The sequence below is a fragment of the Cnephaeus nilssonii genome, assembly GCF_951640355.1.
Source record: "Cnephaeus nilssonii genome assembly, chromosome: 11".
Taxonomy (NCBI): domain Eukaryota; kingdom Metazoa; phylum Chordata; class Mammalia; order Chiroptera; family Vespertilionidae; genus Cnephaeus; species Cnephaeus nilssonii.
In genome coordinates, this window is record NC_137082.1 from 85,913,626 (window position 1) to 85,930,209 (window position 16,584).

Sequence of the window (16,584 nt, forward strand, 5' to 3'; positions counted from 1 at the left end):
ATATCCTAAACCCAGCAAGGTTGGTGTATAGTTAGAAGTTCTCTTAATTCATGTTGTTTGTGTTTTGTATTTTTTAAAATCTCACTTCATTGCAAAGCCTCACAGGCATTATTATTATTGGCTTTTGCTGGGGCAGAAGTCCAGAGTTACAATGCATGTGTGGTTGATGTTCGATGAATTGAAAATTAATGCTATTCCATCATCCATAGAGTAATTTAAATTTCCTTCCGTGGAGATCTCTTTATTTTGTCACAAGATAAGCAGATACAGTGGCCTCTATTTTGAAGAAATAATGATGGCAAAGTTTTCTGGGTTGATCACAAGATTTGGGAATCATCAAAATCTCCTAGCAGCGCCAAGTGAAAGTTTGTGTAATGTGAAAGGGAAAATTATGCCTAGCAAGTTCGGTGGGGATTCATATGATATTTTTTAATCTTAAAATCTTTGCAGGAGCCTCTTTTTACTTTCATGTTACTTTTCATAAATTTCAGTTTTAGCTTTTATTGCTTTAACCAAAAGCTTTTACGTTTTAGACTTGGAAAGGAATTTCTGACTCCGTGGGGCATTGTTTCTCACAATTTTTAACAATGTTTGATACTGTAGATAAAATGTCAGACCTTAAAAAAACCATCTAAGATAGTCTGCCTCTCTGAATGTAAGGTCTTTGAAATTAACAAGAGTACCATAAAGAGAGCAAGCACAAAGGGAATTAAGGTTGCAGAAACATTTCTAACAGTTGTTTGATCATTTTGGTGGGTTCCTAAAATACATTAAACATCTTTTCTGGGTAATTAATATAAACTTGGAATATCCCTGGCAATGTTATCTCTGATGCTTATGTCCGACAACACGAAAGCAAATACATGTTAATATTTCTTCTTTGGGTCACCCTACAAGAGTAAGCCCTTCTCTGTATCCTCATTCAGGAAATAGTGAAGGTTTTAGTAAGGTGGTACTTGCCTTTAAACTGCAGTCTTTCAAAAAAAAGAAGAAGAAAAAAAGAAAAAGTGTCCAATTATGATATGACATTTTATTATTTTTTTTTCAGATTGACACAGATTAAGAAAAGATACCAAGTAGTCAAATGCATATATGACTGTATGCCTAAATACTGAAGATTTGGAAATCTTCCCAAGACAATGATTAGAGGGAGAGGGCGCTGGAGACTCACTCATTCTAATTGTGGGCTCTGGTGTCAGACTCAGTTATGCGTGTTTCTTAGTGGATAACATTTTGGTACTCTCGCGTATATTGCCCAGGATACAGTACTTATGTCATTTTACAGCAGGCTCAAAGAAAAGGAATCTTTTCTTAATCTGTGTCAATCTGGGGGGAAAAATAATGAAGTGTCATATCATAATGGGACCCCTTTCCTTTCTTTTACGAAGCAAGGCTGTGAAATGTTACTATTTGAGGGTTCAACAGAATGCCCACTGGCATCTTAAAAATAAAACCAAAACAGAGCAAAACAAAAACTTCTCCAGAAGGCTTTCTTCTGGATGAAATTCCTACCATGGTCACTCTAATGTCAAATCCTCTGTAAAATTGTAAAGCAGCTCCATTTTGACCTTTCAAAAGCATTCTTCTATTGCTTTCCAAATTGTTTTTTTTTTTTTTCACCCACTTCCCAAGAGATCTCTACCCTCATCAAACCTACTGATGCCCAAATTCCAGCCACAGCTTTTTAATCTACAGGCTCTACTTCTTTGTCATCTTCAGTTTTATCATCTCTTTCTCTGTTCGTACATTAAATTAGTGTAGTTGATTTCAGATTGATTCTTGGATGAAACAACTTGATATAATCATTTCATAGTAAGATATGTATACTGGTAGGCAAAATGCCGCCAAGGAAAACTCTAAATTGAAGTCAGTGTAAGGTATTAGTGTTACAGAATTTACCAGGCGACAGAAGATCACACAGGAGTGCTTGGAGACACAGGAAAAACCCATTTATTTTCAGATGTTTCACATGGACCGGTACAGTGACTCAGGGGAGACTGTTTCTCTCCAAATCCTGAGCAAACCAACATGGAGGAAGCTTTCCCTTTATACCCTTTGGTTTCTTTGTCCCCCAAATATGGATCATACTTACGGACATTTGGCGGGCTAGGCAAAAAGCCCCGTGTGTTGGGATGGGGGTCGTGAGACCACACCTAAAGGCCTGGCCTGGCGCCAGTGCTGATAGCCCCGTCTGGTGGTTGTGTATTGTTCATGGTTTATGGCCTCTGTAAAATGGGGGTAGTACTTAGGTCCGTGGTCGGCAAACTGTGGCTCGCGAGCCACATGCGGCTCTTTGGCCCCTTGAGTGTGGCTCTTCCACAAAATACCATGGCCTGGGCGAGTCTATTTTGAAGAAGTGGCGTTAGAAGAAGTTTAAGTTTAAAAAATTTGGCTCTCAAAAGAAATCTCAATCATTGTATTGTTGGTATTTGGCTCTGTTGACTAATGAGTTTGCCGACCACTAACAGGTCTTGCAGGACCAGATAATTATAAAGGGGCAGTGACTAGACTATAGGCTAACAGGAATGTGCATTAGTTTACTGGCACCAATTCAGATTGCTAGCCCCCCAAAATGTCTCATTTTCCCCATCATTAGTGGGATGTTTTGGAAATACCTCCGCAGGGAGTGGAGACAGCTGTGTCTAACATGGGCTGACTCTTTGAAAGGGGAACAATTGGAGGCATATCTGTTATTTCCCAACATATTCCATTCGCTTGGGTCCATCTTTTCTAAGAACTAAGTAATGCTTGTCACTCAAAGCAGCGAGGTATCTTTATTCCAGAGCCATATTTTCAAAATGTAATTGTTGAGGAATACACAGCTCATACTACCAGCCAACTGCAAGGGTAATTGTATTGAAGAAAAGTTAATCTTTACTTAACTTGCCTAAATTATGACTCACAGCACTGAAAACTGTCATAACCTCCTTGTTTCAGATGGAGTGGAGTTTTTATTTGTGATAATGGGCACAGATGCTCGTTACCATGCTGTCATAAACAGCTGCGTTAAATGAGTTTCGTGTTCTCTGACATAAATAAGGTGTTCAACATGAGCTTGTTGTTAAAGATATAGTCCCCAGGAAGAGCAAAAGAGTAGTAAATGCTTCTCAATATAGTTGCCTGGTCTTGAATTCGAAATTTTATTTCTACCTTATGAAGGCTACTTGTACAGAAATGGCAAGTATTGCTCTAGTAAAATGCCTTGCCATTCAATGTCACTAGAACTTCTTTCTGTTTACTGTCCTTGGTGTATCTCAAGCTAGGCGTTTACTACCTTGTTTCTCTTCTTATAAATGAGATAATATGTGGACATGGGGGAGGCATTCACAGCAAACTCAGCCTGCATCTCAGTCAACTTAGAGCTGGGTTCATTTGATGGATGCCTTCAACCCAGCCTGGTTGTTGGGTTGTTGTCCAAACTGGATGTTGAGTTTAGAATTCAGGGGCCTTATTTTATAGATGAAGGAACTAATGTTATGAGGACTTAAAAGATATATTTGTATCATAGACCTTTAAGTAATAAATATAGGATCAAGTGCTAAACACTCAGTCTCCTAATTTCCTACTTTTCCCTAGAATGGATGGTAATACCTGGGTGAGCTACACTCTCAGGGACTGTGAGGAGGAGGAGCTTATTGGCCAGTGAGGGAGCCAGACTGTATCTTTTGGGATAGTTACCAATATCATATATGGTGTTACAGAAAACCGGAGAAGAACCAAGCAACGCTTAGGCAGGCGTCCTAAACTACGGCCCGCGGGCCACATGCGGGTGTTTTTGCCGTTTTGTTTTTTTACTTCAAAATAAGATATGTGCAGTGTGCATAGGAATTTGTTCATAGTTTTTTTTAAAACTATAGTCCAGCCCTCCAGTGGTCTGAGGGACAGTGAACTGGCCCCCTGTTTAAAAAGTTTGAGGACCCCTGGCTTAGAGTGATGGAGTTACATTTATTATTATTATTATTACGCACGGGCCAGAGGAAAATGTCTCTGAAATTCTGGGCCCCAACATGGAGGAACTTTCCCTATTTATATGTTTTTACCTTCTTTGTCTCCCAAATATGGGGTGTTTCTGGCCCCCTTTGCAAGTTCTTAAAGAGCCCCTATGTGCTGGGGCCTTGAGACCTCAACCAAAGGCCTGGCCTGGTGCCAGCACTGATAACTTCCTCTGGGGAAGGTTTAATGGCCTCTCTGAAGTGGGAGTAGTCTTATTTTCCTTATTATTTAAGCAAGCAAGCATTTACAGAAGCCAAATAGCAGGGTTAAAATTTCAAACAGCAGTTTTTATATAAGATGGATGCTTCAATGGTAGACTTACATGTTCACTGTTATTTTACAATTGATGTTAATTTGACCAAAGTTCTAGCTGCTTTCTTTGGGTGAATGGCCTCATTGGATACAATGAGTGTATGAGGATGAATAATGCAGTTCATTGGGAAAGGCTCAACAGAAGGAGTAAAATAACAGCCTTCAGATATATGGTTTAGGAAAATTTGGTGTGCAAGAGCATGCCATGGAGGAACAGTGAGAAGGTGTTCAGACTTACCTTCACTGGAAAGGGCGGTATACAAAGCGAGGAGTACTTCTGTCCAATAGAACTAGTGTGGGTCAATCCCTTATGGGAGTATTCATTATAAGCAGTTTAGATGCGCTCCTTAAATGATAGAAAAATAAAAAGTTCATATAGAGTACGACAAAAAATTGTTCCCATTATAGAAAAATTATGGAAACTAATGAAGTTGGATTGTTATTCTGGGGGGAAAAATAAAAAGAAGAAGACTAAAATATATTTTAGTGGGTATTTTTAAAATAAAATTAAATGACTCTTCAAAAGTATAAAGGGCTCTTACAAAGAAATGTCTAGCTCCTCTGCATTTTCACACTAAGTGATTCAGGGGGGAAATGGGATTAAATAGAATCAAGAAAATTCAGTTAGAGTCTAAGAATGATTAAATATTGAAGATAAGATACCAAGGGACACTGTAGAATCCCCTGCCCCCGGAGATGGTTAAAAATGAAATGGAAAGCAATTTAACTTGCATGATTTAGGTATACACATGTCTGAGCAAAGGGTGAGCCCAATGACCCCCTGAAACATCCTCAAAGCCTTTGATTCACCAAACAAGCATTCTGCCAAATGCCATGCTGTCAGCCCGAAAAGAATATTCTTTAATTATACTGGTTCTACCCCCTCAGGATTCTTACCTGACTTTCCATTCCTCCTGTTGATTTCTTATGCTCACTTATGTTTATGGGGGGATTCCAACTATACTATCCACTTAGGTTTTCTGGCTTTGAGCAACATTTGGATAGAAATTAGGATGCATCAGGGACTTGTGATTTAGGCAGTAGCTTTATTGACTTGTTTCTGCAAGTGGGATTACTACCTGTTTTAAAACCCACCTGAGCTTTGTTCTAAATAACATTCCCCACTCTGCTCAGAGATTTTTTTGTTGTTGTTATAAATAAAACACCCTGTCTAAGTGGATTTTTTTTTAAAACGAATGGATACTATAATCAGAATGAAGAGATAGGAATAGTATCTGAAATCTAAGCTACTGTACTACTGTCCATTACTACTTTAAAATACCTAGATTTCCTTGGAAAATGTTAGTTGAGTCTGCCTAAATTTTCAAGTACTGACTGATATGTGATGATGCCCATGCCTAGATTAGTATAAATCCTTAACTTTTCATATTATTACACTTTGGACCAATTCTTTCATTAATTATGGTTACTTTAATTGGGAATGTTTTTTGATTCTTTAATACCAAATCCTTGATTTTAAGTTTAATTTATTCAGGGACATTTTTCAAAGAGTTTTAGAAAGAAAAAGCAGGGAAGCCCTAGCCAGTTTGACTTAGTGGACAGAACATCCGCCCAGGGACTGAAGGGTCCCAGGTTCAATTCCTGGTGAAGGGTACCTACCTCCGTCGCAGGCTCAGTCCCTGGCACGGGTTAGGGCGCAGGCGGAAGGCAACCAATCCATGTGTCTCTCTCACATTGATGTTTCTCTTGTCTCTCCCCCTCCCTTCCACTCTTTCTAAAAAAATCAATGGGAAAATACCCTTGGGTGATGGTTCACAACAGCAACAAAAAGGCAGGGATTTAAACTGGAAATCTCTTTGCGTAAATGAACTTCTTTCCCTGGTCTACCTTGTTCCAGGTTTCCAGATCAAGGCTTTCACGTCCCTCCACTTCCTGTCGGAGCCTTCGGATGCCATCACCATGCGGGGAGGAAATGTCCTCCTGAACTGCTCTGCGGAGTCAGACCGAGGAGTCCCGGCCATCAAGTGGAAGAAAGATGGCCTCCCCCTGGCCTTGGGGATGGACGAGAGGAAGCAGCAACTCCCGAATGGGTCTCTGTTGATCCAGAACATCCTGCACTCCAGGCACCATAAGCCGGACGAGGGGCTGTACCAGTGCGAGGCGTCCCTCGGAGATTCTGGCTCCATCATCAGTCGGACAGCAAAAGTCGCAGTAGCAGGTAAGCGCATCCTCCCTTCTCCTCCTCTTCTTCCTCCAGCTCTTCTTATTCCTTACTGTTGAGGTAATAAAACAATCTTGGCAGAAACGATGTATATTTTTAAGAAAAAGGAAATATGTACACGTACTTCCGCATGGTCTTGCCTTTTTTTTTGTAAATTAATTTGGAAAGCAGTAGAAGGATGTCAACAATCAATGTAGCTTTCTGAGTTTTTTTTGTGTTTTTTTCCCAAAAACAATGCCAGGCTCAAATTGATTACTATTTATGTGTACCAGAGCACATTTACTAATATACAACTATTAGAAGAATAATTTTCCAATTAATTATGTTTTATGCCCTCACTAATGCTTCAATTTTGCAGATTTTCTGTTTTGTTGTTGTTGTTTTTCCTTCAGAATTTTATTTTAATGATGATGGCTTTAGTTACAACATATAGATCTCCAAATATAAAAACTTTCATTAGTGCTTCCAAATATCTTAATGCTTGGTAATGTGTTGGCTCAATAACTGTGATTAGATGAACAGTATTTTTTAAAATTTATTCTAGATATTTTAAAGTGGTGTAGACCCCCAAAAAAACAAACAAACAAAAAAACACAAAACCCCAAACAAGCGACCCAATACTGAATGTTGTGGAATCTATGGATATTGGTATTTCTGTCCCTCTTATTTTGGTTAGATGGCAGCTCATAATTATTTCTTTTGGCCTTTGCTGTGTTAGACCTATAGGAAGAAGAATCAAATTTTTACTCACTTCTATAAAGACTTGGCTAAAAATTAAGCTTTGGTTAAAAAAAAAAATTGTATAAGGTATATAGCCAGGCAACTTAATCTTGGCTGAAATAAATTTAGGTCTTCAAATGGATAAACAGGTCTGAAGGGCCACTTTCAAACTTATTCTTTGGTTATTGGTAAAAAATTAAACCAATAGGCTGTTATTTGGTTGTTTTTTGTGGGTTTCCTTTCTCAGGTCCCATTTAGTCTATAACCTGGAAGACTTATGAGAATAAGGACTCATTTTCAGCAATCACATGTACTAGGGCAATCAGGCAGGAACAAGGCCTTCCCCACGCGCTCTCCTAGTGGAGGTGTGATGGAGTTGAAATCTGAAGGTGGTGATTTTGTCAGGTATAAAAATCTAGATTTCATAGAATACCATGAGTCCATAAATCCAGCTTCATGCCACTCTTTGGTGGCTCCCTTCCCCCATGAAGCACTCTTTCATATTCACTTAAACCAGATTGAACTTGGGTGAAGGTGATCTGGTGTGCAGGGTCCTCACCTAGGGATATAGTAGTTAAGCATCCTGATTTAACCTGAACTGACCTGGATTTAGCACTTGAAAAGTTCCATGCCTGAGAACCCCTTATTCCGGGTCAACCTACCTAGTGACACCCCACCTGCTAAAACAGGGACAGACTGAAGCATGGATGCACAACATCCCCTTTACTCAGGAGACACAGAGGTGGCATCCTGACCATGGAAACTAAGGCTGTCAGCCACCTGGGACCTTTGAGGGATCGATGTCTGAAATTTGTGATCGGTGAGCATAAAGTGTGGAGGAGACTGAGAGAGTCTATGTGAATTATGGTTGATTAAAAGGAACAAGTACAGCAGTGCTGAGAATTCGATAAAAGCTGCTTTCTTCCCAGGGTTTTCCAAATGCAGTGGGAAGGGTGCATCTGATATTCTCTCATTTGAGAATCCCTGGACTCTCAGATCCCACCCAGCAGCCGCTCACAATGCTAAGGGGACCCTGCCATGTTGAATGAATTGGACTGGCATTTTGATGCCCTATTCCAAAAGGCTGATGCATCTGTGCTGTTGATGAAAAGGGCCTGATATGTTGTGGTTTCCGTTTTTGTGCAATCTAGATTTACTTTTAACACGTTCTCTGTTTCGGTGTTGAAATGAAGAACAATTTCTTCCCTGTGAGATATTAAAATAAAGTGGCTTCGGCTTTCATATTCTGTACCAGGATAGGCTGGCAGGTTCAGTCACTGAGTTACAATCTAATATTAGATTGTATCATTTCAAGGCAATAAGACTGTTCACGGTGTTTTAGACACTTACCGTGTTGTTTGGCAATACAGCATACATCAATGTTATGTCTGCTGAGCTTAAAATTGCCAAACTGCTGGAATGCACAAGGGGCATATATCTTCCTCATAATAAAGACCACGGGCTTGATTTAATCTCATTTTTAAAGCATTAGCAGTCAGTAACCAGTCTCCACTAAAAGGTGAAAAAATAAAAAGCAATAAAAAGAAAAACAAAAAACACCTGTTATCTACCCTCATGTGCAATGTAGACCCTATTTAACATAGTGCCCCTCTTCCATTTTGCTCTCTCCAAGTATCTTTTGATAAAAAGAAATGTGGCAAAGGAAATCTGTTTGTAATCAATCAGCACATTTTATGCGATGATCTTGCCATGCACCATTCATCGTATTTCCTAGGAACCCACAAATTGCTCTTTAAACTGGAGTGCACACTTGGCTCAAGGGGAAGGGAGAGTAGGAAAGAAAAAGGAAGGGCTTCCACCCATCCAACATCTTGTTACCTATCTCGGTGGTAACAGGCTATGGACCATTGGTATTCCTGGTAACTGTGAGTTCTATCAATCAGGAGTGCCAGGACTATTAAATCTCATGTGAAAGCAACTTGGCCAATCCTGGCTGGAACTTGGGACTTTTATTTGTATCCAATTAACTCTTATATAAGACTAGAGGCCTGGTGCATGAAATTCATACAGCGGGGGAGAGGGAGGAGAGCCTCGGCCCAGCCTGCACCCTCTCCAATCTGGGACATTGCTCTCGCGATCCGGGACCGCTGGCTCCTAACCGCTCACCTGCCTGCCTGCCTGATCGCCCCTAATGCCTCTGCCTCCCGGCTTGATCACCCCTAACCACGCTTCCCTGCTGGCCTAATTGCCCCTAACCACCCTTCCCTGACAGTCTGAATGCCCCTAACTGCTCCCCTGCCAGCTTGATCGCCCTGACAGCCTCTGCCTCTGCCCCTGCCCCTGCCACCATGGCTTTGTCCAGAAGGAGGACAGGACGACTGGAAGATGTCTGGTCGACCCGGTCTAATTAGCATATTACCCTTTTATTAGTATAGATAGTACAGCATTTCTCTGCCAAGATACCTCTGTTTAGCCCTCTAGACGAAGAACAGCTTGAGGAGAGAGGCAGGGTGGGACTTTATAAAGCTTCTCCTACTACTCTGTCCACCTAGCAAGGCATCGGGAATGTTTAGTAGTTGTTCAGTAGGCTTTGTCCTACAGGTGAAGACATGTGCTTTGGGATTATATGCCATAAGCGGAGAGGTTTTTATCAATGTCATCTTCATCCTCCTCATTCCCCTCCCCTTCCTCCACTTCTCCTTTTATATATATATATTTATTGATTTCAGAGAGGAAGGCAGAGGGAGAGAGAGATTGAAACATCAATAATGACAGGGAATCATTGATTGGCTGCCTTCTGAACACCCCCAGCTGGGATCAAGCCCTCATCCTGGGCATGTGCCCTTGACTGGAATCAAACCTGGGACCCTTCAGTCCGCAGGCCGACACTCTATCCACTGAGCCAAACTGGCTAGGGCTTCTCCTTTTTTAACGAACTTGCTGAAATTAAATTTACCTGTTTGTGCCCCTCTAAACATAATCTCCATGGACTGAGTTGGAATACTTTAATTTATATCTCAGTAGTCTACAAATTAATGAATTATTGAGGTCCCCGGAATTGGAAGATGGATGTGCTAGAATATTTATATGCTACTTTCCAAAAGGCATGTGCCAATTCCTATTAATTCCTAATTCGCAATATCAAGATGAGCTTGCATCTGCCAAGCACATCTTCCCTTCTCCAGATACTGCCAACTCTCTCAGCCTCTGGATTCTCTTATGTAAAACAGACGTAATAATAACCTACCTCCTGAGGCTGTGGTGATTTTTAAATAATATCTAGGCTGTAAAACATAGCAGATTGGATTGTCAAGCAATGACAACAGTAGTACAAACAGACATAATAATAGTTATTATTGTGTTATTACACTTATCCGGAAATGACAACTTTTAATATTTTCATGTGATGGTGTGAAACATTTCTTTGGAATAAAACATATAGGCTACAAATCATGAGCCATAAATATTATCACTTTGCCTCAGATATCTGCCTTTGTAATCTGTAAACACAACTGGTAAACCTGACTTCAGTTCTCAAAGTAGAATCTATGCAGTGTGTTGGCAAGCAGTGCCAAAATTTATTTGAAAGATTCATTTTTCACAAATTGATCTATTATATTGGAGCCAATATAATTTGCACTGGTCAGACCAAGAGTTCTAGATCAAGCAAGTGCTGCTATCATTTCAGAAAAAAATGCTGAGAAATATTCTCAACCGGACCTCCTTAATGCCTTTCAACTGAATGATTTATGAAAGCTGAGGTCTTGGGAGTTAGTTGGTCTAGACTAGGAATGTAACATAACCCCCTCTCCTCCAGGACAAAAAAAGAAAAGAAAAGAAAAAAGCAATGCCAGTGTGTAAGAAAACCAGATCAATTCAGAGCTCCTCAGAATAGTCAAGACAGTACTATCTCATTCATTTTTATCACCACTCATTCACCATCTATCATAGGTAGGTTCTTCTTGTGTTAATTTGTAAGCATTTAAATCTGGAATATTAAAACCAATGACTTGATTTTTTTAATAGCAATTTCCTCTTTGCACAGTACAGTCGCATGCATTATCTCATAATGTTAAAAAAAAGTCTGTGATATAGGTAACCAAATTGACAGAGAACAAACTGAAGAAAGGTATGTATTGATATTCTACAGGCGGAGACAGGAAAGCAAGTCCTCTAACTCTGTCACGTTCTTATTCCCTTATCACTTTGCTTCTCAATCTAAGGACGTGATTTAAGGACACTGAATAGTTTCCCACACAGTCTTTTATTTTTAATCAATTGAACTCTCTGAAATATAAACTAAGGGGAAATAAAAATAATAAATAATAATAATGATAATAATAATAATTGATTTTTATTTATTTAGTCCCATGAAAATATCACCTCTTATTAAAATAAGCTTATAAATAGATGTAGGGGAGGAAAATTTTTTCTTTCATTCTTTAGGTTCTTTGGCTGATCTAATAATTAAATTGACATAATACAGATTAACAGAAGAAAAACAAATTTAATTCCATATGTAAGGAAGCCCCATAAAAATTTGAATCCTCAGGATAGCCAGGCAATTGAGACTAGTGTGCTATTTATGCTAAAGAATAAGATAAGGATCTGAGGCTTCAAAGGTGAGGAGAGTAATTCACAAGATGATAAGAAAAGCAGAAATTTGGTAATTGGATGTCTGCCTTGCCAAACAGATAGGTCATTCAGATAAAAAGTTATCTCTGATAATAGCTCTCTTTCTGGGCCACAAGCCCTATCAAAATTCTTTCAAGTGGTTAAGGAAGAAGTAAACTATTTTCTTATTTGCCTTCAGCTCAAAATAGTCCACTGGCCACTGGGACACATTTTGGGGTAACAAATTCTGATCCCCTTCATAGTCTTTCTAAGGCAAGATTTTGATTTTCTTTTATATTTGTGTTTTTATAATAAAGGCCAAGTTTGCATTTTTTTCATTTATTTCTTGAAAATCAAGAAGATAAAAGACCAACTAAATTGCCTTTACTTGAGTTGCTATTTTATTCAGCAACGTATTTTTTTTCTTCCCTATTACAATAGATGCTTCAAGATGAAAATTGTGGCATTCTGCTTTTAAATAACACAGGCATTATAATTAAAATTCCCTTGTGTTTTTAAAAAATAATTAGTTACTTGAGGAGTTGTTTCAATGTATTCCCTTCCAGAATGCCTCCCATTCAAATGAGTTATGAAATAATTAGTGAAAGCATACTATGGTGAGAGAAGCTGGAATCGCCTCAGTAGAATGGAGCATTTTGTGAAATGATAACCTGACCTTTACGTTTTTACTTAAAAGGAAACAGAAAAACAAGCTTGTATTAAGAGAAGGGAGAAAAAACTACACTGCCTCGGGTCACTCAAATGTTATACAGTATAAAGGAAACAGCAGGAGAAACGTTCATATTCCTTTTCTCTCCAAGAACAAATATGAGAATCTTGCCTAGAAGGTCAAGTTCACCCAGGGAAGCAGTTTGGAAAATGTATCCCAGGGCCCTTGAATATTCTCAGAATTCTGTTTTGGGAAGGTTCTGTTACAGAGCAAAGCTTTTCATTTTATTTTTTATTTTTTTTTAATATTTTATTGATTTTTTACAGAGAGGAAGAGAGAGGGATAGAGAGTTAGAAACATTGATGAGAGAGAAACATCAATCAGCTGCCTCTTGCACACCTCCTACTGGGGATGTGCCCGCAACCAAGGTACATGCCCTTGACCTGAATCGAACCTGGGACCCTTGAGTCCGCAGGCCGATGCTCTATCCATTGAGCCAAACCGGTTTCGGCAAGCTTTTCATTTTAAACAGATAGGGATATTATTTATTCTCAAACAATAAGCAAGAATTTAACAATTTTTTATTTAACAAATTTAATATAAATGGTTCTGTCTCCAGAATTCTTAATGGTCTTAATTATCTCCACTTTGCTAAATGTTCCTATTGTTTTGTAGTTAAAACAGGAGAGAGAAAGAAACTGTAAGAAAGAAATGCGGTGTTATAAGTAATGTGTATGTGTTTTAATCTTATAATTTTTATTTAATTTGATTGTCAAATAAAACTGGGATAATCACTAATATTACCCCAAAGCCCACTTACTTGCACACTCCCACACCCTCAAGTTAAAGAATTGCATTTTTAAAAGTAGGTTTTTAGTTGCCCCCTTCCTAAGTCAATTAACTCTGCAGTAAAATTAACATAGAAGTATATTCCTAAAAATAATGCAGAGTGAAAAGACATCATCTACATTATAAAAATTGCAAAAGAGAATTTGACAGGGCTTTTTATAGTAGAAACATCAACAAAATAACTTTTAAAAAATCTTTCAACCTTCCATTTCCTTTTCTTTGTTATGAATTCTAATTTATGTGGCAATGGAAATAGGTAATTACTCACTCTAAAAAATCAGTATTTTAAGAGCATTGTTCTTTTGTTCAACCCTTAAGCTAGCTACAGTGTGATTTTTGCAGGTACTGTAATTTAAATGGAGTAACCAAAAACTCTCTTGAATTTTAGAAGATCCCTTTGTAATACAAAAGCTTGATTTTATATATATATATATGTCAGGCTAACAAAGACTTAAATCAGAATAAGTAGATAGATCAGGTGACATAATTATAAATCTCCGATGAAAGTATATAAATTTACTTTCATCTGTTAATAAATTTAATAATTCATTTTTACTTTTAGGAACCCGTCTCTGGCCCTGACTTTTCCTATTATTATGATTTTTTTATTTAAAAAGTCTATGCTAAAATTTATTATTTAAGTTTAATATTGCCTAAAGACCTTTGAATTAAGATATTTGTGTCATGTACAAAATTTTCCTATAAAGCAAGGAAACATTTAAGTTTAGGGGATATTCTAGAAAGTAAGTTAGAATGAGAAGGCAAGTGGGGAGCAGATAAACCCCCCTCTTGGCTGCACCACCATAACCACACCCCTGGCTTCTGTAATCTCCCTGGCTTCTTGGCAGATTGGCAGAGAGAAGCAGGGGAGGGGGAGGGCTACCTGTGTGCTCACTGGGCACTCTGCCTGATTTCTGCCATAACAAGAAGAAATCATGGAAAATCTCATGTATATAGTTCCTATATCATAAAACGTTTTCTGTCAGGATAAGTATTTATAGATGAAAGTACTGAATATCATTAGTGAAAACATTTACTCATCTTCCTTTAAGAAGTTATTATCTTGTAATAGTCTAGTTTTATACTTATAATGGACTAGAGGCCCAGTACACGAAATTCGTGCACGGGGGGAGGGAATGTCCCTCAGCCCAGCCTGCACCCTCTCCAATCTGGGACCCCTGGAGGGATGTCCGACTGCCCGTTTAGGCCCGATCCCAGTGGGCAGTCATACATCCCTCTCGGGATCGGCCCTAAACGGGCAGTCGGACATCCCTCTCACAATCCAGGACTGCTGGCTCCCAACTGCTCACCTGCCTGCCTTTCTGATTGCCCCTAACCACTTCTGCCTGCCAGCCTGATCACCCCCTAACCATGCCATACCAGCCTGATTGATGTCTAACTGCTCCCCTACCAGCCTGTTTGCCCCTATTTGCCCTCCCCTGCAGGCCTGGTCACCCCCAACCTCCCTCCTCTGCCAGCCTGGTCACTCCTAACTGCCCTCCCCTGCAGGCTTGATCGCCCCCAACTGCCCTCCCTTGCAGGCCTGGTCCTTCCCAACAGCCCTCCCATGCTGGCCATCTTGTGGTGGCCATCTTGTGTCCACATGGGGGCAGGATCCTTGACCACATGGGGGCAGCCATCTTGTGTGTTGGAGTGATAGTCAATCTGCATATTACTCTTTTATTAGATAGGATAGAGACCTGGTGCATGGGTGGGGGCCAGTTGGTTTGCCCTGAAGGGTGTCCCGGATCAGTGTGGGGGTTCCCTTGGGGAGTAGGACAGCCTGGGCGAGGGGCCTGTGGTGGTTTGCAGGCCAGCCATGCCCCCCAGTGACCCAAGTGGAGGCCCTGGTATCTGGGATTTATTTATCTTCTACAATTGAAACTTTGTAGCCTGGAGTAGAGGCCTAGGCTGGCCAGGGCTGCAGAAGCTTGGCTTCTTCCATCGCTGGGGGCAACCTTAGCCTCCTGCTATCTCTAGCTCTGTGGCTGCTGCCATTTTTGTTGGGATTTATTTATCTTCTATCATTGAGACTTTGCAGCATTGAGTGGAGGCCTAGGCCTGCAAGGGCAGGAGGAAAGCTTGGCTTCCTCCATTGCCAGAGAAACCCAAGCCTCCCTCCTGCTCGCTCCATGGGCGCAGCCATCTTGGTTGGATTTATTTGCATATTCACTCCTGATTGGCTTGTGGGTGTGGCTTGTGGGTGTAGCAGAGGTACGGTCAATTTGCATATTACTCTTTTATTAGATAGGTTATCTATATATTTGATAATTAGCAGTGTAATATATTGGTCACTTCTCCCATAATGGCTAATTAAATATGTCTACTGTTAAAAATCAAAATTTAGCTGAGTAAATTTGAGGATCTAGTGCTTCATTCAAAGATTCATAATGGATCAACATCATAGCTAGCAAAGAAAAAGGAGCTCCAAGGAGCTGTACTAAATGGCAGGGTTTTTTAGAGAAAGTGGGTGGAGCAACCAGCCAGGAGTGGAGAATTTCAGGCCATGTCCTACTCCCTTAGGAGGAGGTAGGGAGTCCTTATCAGAAGATGACCTCACTAGTGCTGACCAGGAAATTCCTTTCCGCTGGCTAAAGGTTATATTCCTGGGAGAGGCTGACACTGCAATTACTTTAGATATAAAGTGTTGGTTGTCTTGGTTTGTTGACTTGGGGCTTAGCACAAGTGACTCCATTTGGGCTTCTTTTTTTTTTTTTTTTAACACTGTTATTCTTAAGAGGTGAGAATTAAAATAAACCAGAGTTGATTCCTACTGAATAGGTAGCCATTGAGATACATGAAGGAGCCAAATATTCTTGATGTAGAAAATAGCTTGTTTTGAACTTTGAGTCATGAGTTTAGCATAAAACAACAATGAAAGATGTTTCGGATACCAAATAAATAATCACAGTAGGTCTCAAAGCTATTGCCTCATTTCACAGTATAATAAGAATTATATATACATATATATATATATATATATATATATATATATATATATATATATATATATATAGATTAGAGGCCCAGTGCAGGCAGGACATTCATGCGCTAGGGGGGAGAGTGGGTCCCTCAGCCCAGCCTGCGCCCTCTCACAGTCCGGGAGCCCTCGGGGGATGTCCGACAGTCGGACATCCTTAGCGCTGCTGCGGAAGCAGGAGAGGCTTCCACCACCATCGCTGTGCTCGCCAGCTGTGAGCCTGGCTCAGGGCTTCTGACTGAATAGTGCTTCCCCTGTGGGAGCTCACTGACCACCAGGGTGCAGCTCCTGTGTTGAGCGTCT

The 16,584-nt window shown here is 39.9% G+C and overlaps 1 protein-coding gene across 1 annotated transcript in view; it reads left to right on the forward strand.

Annotated features, from left to right (window-relative positions):
• Nucleotides 1-16,584, forward strand: part of DCC (DCC netrin 1 receptor) — a gene marked incomplete at both ends in the record, with an annotated part of 938,651 nt that overhangs the window by 371,083 nt on the left and 550,984 nt on the right. The window contains one exon of the mRNA XM_079784846.1: nt 6,164-6,484. Within this exon, the coding sequence (XP_079640972.1) occupies nt 6,164-6,484 (321 nt within the window). The remainder of the gene's footprint in view (nt 1-6,163; nt 6,485-16,584) is intronic.